Below are 4,563 nucleotides of genomic sequence, written 5' to 3'. Positions count from 1 at the left end.
GAGACCGATAGCATTACAAAGAATAAGTCCTTGAGTCAATTCTTTCGACTAAAGCGGTGCTCCAGCATGGCCGCAGTCAAATAATTGAAACAAATAAAAGTATAAAAGAATAAAAGAAATACATACATATATTTATATATATATATATATATATATATATATATAGATATATATATATATATATATATATATATACATACATATATACATGTCAACACGCATCTATACATGAATACACACATACATGCACACAGATGCATACACATTCACATTTTAAATACGTCAGTTAGTGGCAATGGGATGTTCTCCACCCTTACATACAGGGCTGGCTGTGCGGTTAGGAATCTTGCTTCAGCATCATGTGGTTTTAGGTTCAGGAACCAGCGCATGGCACTTCGGGTAATTATCTTTTGTCACACCCTGGGGCCGACCAAACCTTTGCGAGTGTATTTGGATGATGGTCGCCAAGAGAAGGCGACGATCTGACAGAATTTCTAGTTCAGCAAGCAAAACGCTTAGCGGCATTTTGTCTGACCTTACGTTTTGTGTTCAAATTCAGCCGAAAGATATGAGAGTGGCGAGTTGGCAGAATTCATAGCTCGCCGGACAAAATGCTTAGCGGCATTTCGTCCGCCCTTACTTCCTGAGTTCAAATTCTGCCAAGAGTGTCTTTCATTCCTTTCGGAGTCCATGAAATAAGTAGCTCTCGAGCCCCGGGATGTGTGTGTGTTCCTTCTCAAGCCATGCCTGGCTCATAAGGGCCAGTTTCCCGGTTTCCTTGGCGTATAGGTTCCCCACCTGGACGCCGGTCCATCGCAGGTGAGCTGCAAGATGCAGGAGGAAAGAGTGAGAGAAAGTTGTGGCGAAAGAGTCAGCAGAAGTTTCGCCATTACCTTCTGCCGGAGCCACGTGGAGCTTAGGTGTATCGCTCATAAACACACACATCGCCCAGTTTGAGATTCGAACCCGCGATTCCTCGACCGCGAGTTCGCTGCTCTAACCACTAGGCCATGTGTCTCCACATGTCTCGTCCTCTCTCCAACGCACTTACTTGCCTTGTGAAAAAGTTTGAAACCAATATTTCATTATGTACATCGTTTGGATATTAAAACCAATATTCTGTGTGTTATGCGAGAAATTTGACTGCTATTTCTTGCAGGCATCCCAGGTATACCGCCCCGTCGTTAGGTATCATCCTTCAAAATTACATCCCTACATTAATGTGAGAAACTATTATAACAAGTAGAAGATATTTTTCTGTCTGTGCTCGTTTAACCCTAAACAGACCGGAGATAAGTTATTTAATATATTAGACAAGTGGGAGAATTCGGTGTGTTATTTACGTGCCGTCTTATCTTATGGTTCGGATTAGTTTATATTCTACCACCATCACCAGCAGCAGAACTACCAGCCCCAGCTCCCAACAAAAAGCTAAAACAGAATGTGGTAAAATAAATCTGTCTCCTCTACAACATATTCCACCATCAACACAACCATCCTTGCTTCACACGCAAATACGACTTTATTCAATGATAACATAACAATGTTATGAATCACAGATTAGGTAAAAGGAAAATAAAGACGAACAACAACAATAACAACGATAATAATAATAATAATAATAATAATAATAATAATAATATTAAAAAAGGGGGTAAAAGTAAATAATCTAAAAGTAAATATAGAAATAAAAAAAACAAAATAGCAAGATGGATTACCATTACAGCTTTCGTCAGCGAAAATATGTCCGGATAATCATTTCTTTGAGACCCCTTAACTAAATCTGTCTTAACACACTAGCACAATCGAACAGTAACAGCCAACATAAATGTAATAATAACTCAATAAATAAAAGCGATTCTCTGCTTTCTTTTACCTCTTTCGGTGCTGCGTGCATTCCTCTAAAAGTCTGTTTGTCACTCCACACAAGCCAGTCCTTCTTACCGAACTTCCACTCACAAACCCTGTCCGATTGCTGTTCATCACCACCACCACCACCACCACCGCCGTAGTCTCCGCCGCCAACACCATTACCAATAAGAAACAGCTGCCGAAACCAGCACGCACTTCAAAACTAACTTCTTGAGAAAGCCAACCAAGTGTATAAATAAAGTATTTATTTAAAAGATTTTCTCTGCCAACCACTAAATCCCATACGAAATCAATAACATAATACAGAAGAATAATAAAAGAATGTACGTCTGAGTAGAGCGATTTAAAAAGAGACGGTTTGGCAGAGACGTTAAGGAGTCGGACAGAAAGCGCTTCGTACAATCTGAGTTCGAATCTCGAGTAGAGCGATTTAAAATGAGACGGTTTGGCAGAGACGTTAAGGAATCGGACAGAAAGCGCTTCGTAGAATCTGAGTTCGAATCTCGAGTAGAGCGATTTAAAATGAGACGGTTTGGCAGAGACGTTGGAGAGTCGGGCAGAAAGCGCTTCGTACAATCTGAGTTCGAATCTCGCGTAGAGCGATTTAAAATGAGACGGTTTGGCAGAGACGTTGGAGAGTCGGGCAGAAAGCGCTTCGTACAATCTGAGTTCGAATCTCGCGTAGAGCGATTTAAAATGAGCCGGTTTGGCAGAGATGCTAGAGAGTCGGAGAGAAAGCGCTTCGTACAATCTGAGTTCGAATCACGAGTAGAGCGATTTAAAATGAGACGGTTTGGCAGAGACGTTAGAGAGTCGGACAGAAAGCGCTTCGTACAATCTGAGTTCGAATCTCGAGTAGAGCGATTTAAAATGAGACGGTTTGGCAGAGACGTTAGAGAGTCGGACAGAAAGCGCTTCGTACAATCTGAGTTCGAATCTCGAGTAGAGCGATTTAAAATGAGACGGTTTGGCAGAGACGTTAGAGAGTCGGACAGAAAGCGCTTCGTACAATGAGTTCGAATCACGAGTAGAGCGATTTAAAATGAGACGGTTTGGCAGAGATGTTAGAGAGTCGGACAGAAAGCGCTTCGTACAATCTGAGGTCGATAAATAAAGTATTTATTTAAAAGATTTTCTCTGACAACTGTTACGAAATTGATAGCAAAGTATAAAAGAATATTAAAAGAATGTGTGTCATAGTAAGGTGCTTTAAAATGAGACGGTTCGGTAGATCGCGTTAGAGTGTTGGACAGAAAGTGCTTCGTACAATCTGAGTTCGAATCTCGAGTAGAGCGATTTAAAATGAGACGGTTTGGCAGAGATGTTAGAGAGTCGGAGAGAAAGCGCTTCGTACAAACTGAGTTCGAATCTCGAGTAGGGCGATTTAAAATGAGACGGTTTGGCAGAGATGTTAGAGAGTCGGACAGAAAGCGCTTCGTACAATCTGAGTTCGAATCTCGGGTAGAGCGATTTAAAATGAGACGGTTTGGCAGAGATGTTAGAGAGTCGGACAGAAAGCGCTTCGTACAATCTGAGTTCGAATCTCGAGTAGAGCGATTTAAAATGAGACGGTTTGGCAGAGATGTTAGAGAGTCGGACACAAAGCGCCTCGTACAATCTGAGTTCGAATCTCAAACTTACCTCAGCAAGCTTTGCATTTTTATCGTGCCGAGGTCAATAAATAAAGTATTCATTTAAAAGATTTGGATCTTTTCAATTCTGAAGCCAGGACCACAGATCTTTCTACTTAACTAAATATTCTGAAACTTCGTATGCTGATAGAGTCTAGCAAAACAAGACACAGGTTGGAACTAGTTTATTTGAGAAAAATCTATTTTATGACTTTAATCGTAGATTAAAACTGCGAATTTTAACCAATCAGATTGTTTGTTTTCATGTGTAAAACTTGACTGCATTCTATTAGTGTGACGTAGAAAGCGCTTTTGTGACGTACTAACGTTCGGAAAACTGTAAACAAAACAGAACGTAACGGCAGACGAAATACGGCTACGCATTTCGCCCGGCGTGCTAACGTTTCTGCCAGCTCTTTGCTTTTTTAATATTAAATTTCTTGCCTTTTGCACAAATAAATACAATAAGTGAAATGAAACGCATTAGCTTAGAAACGAAATCTTGTTAGAAGCCTCGTCACTGAGATGCCACTTCTTAATAGCAAACGAAAGCAAGTACTAACAGAATGGAAACATTTTCAATTTAATACATGTGGCTTATTAACTAGTTTTAAATATTGTTATTAGAAGGTGGCTGAATAGGATCCTGGAAACATGAGTACGTTAAATAATTAGAAGGAGATTTCACGGAGACATGCGGCTTGTTTACATTTAAGATGTTTAATACGTCACCAAATTGGTGGTCGAGACGGAGTAAATAAAATAAAGCCGAATGACGGAATATCATTGGTTAAAATTCTAATTATTAAACAACGTTAAACTTAGAAGTTACAATTCCGTTTTCATTCTGGTTTACAATTAAGTTTACTTTTGACACATTCTACCAGTATACGAAGTTTCAAATTGTTTGGTTCAGTAGGAAAAATTTGAAAAAACTGGCTTCAGAATTGAAAAGATCCAAAGATTTTCTTTGCCAACCACTAAATCCCATACGAAATCAATAGCATAATACTGAAGAATAATAAAAGAATGTGTGTCTGAGTAGAGCGATATAAAATGA

At 39.7% G+C, this 4,563-nt stretch overlaps 1 protein-coding gene across 1 annotated transcript; it reads left to right on the top strand.

Moving 5' to 3' along the window:
- The first annotated feature begins 2,307 nt into the window (after positions 1-2,307).
- Positions 2,308-2,886, top strand: LOC115231189. Its single transcript, XM_029801264.1, has one exon. It carries the CDS (start codon positions 2,308-2,310, stop codon positions 2,884-2,886), a length of 579 nt encoding a protein of 192 aa, XP_029657124.1.
- Positions 2,887-4,563: the final 1,677 nt, after the last annotated feature.

The sequence above is a fragment of the Octopus sinensis genome, unplaced genomic scaffold, assembly GCF_006345805.1.
Source record: "Octopus sinensis unplaced genomic scaffold, ASM634580v1 Contig17738, whole genome shotgun sequence".
Classification (NCBI taxonomy): domain Eukaryota; kingdom Metazoa; phylum Mollusca; class Cephalopoda; order Octopoda; family Octopodidae; genus Octopus; species Octopus sinensis.
Note: the sequence above shows the minus strand (reverse complement) of the source record. Positions and strands in the feature narration are given on the sequence as shown.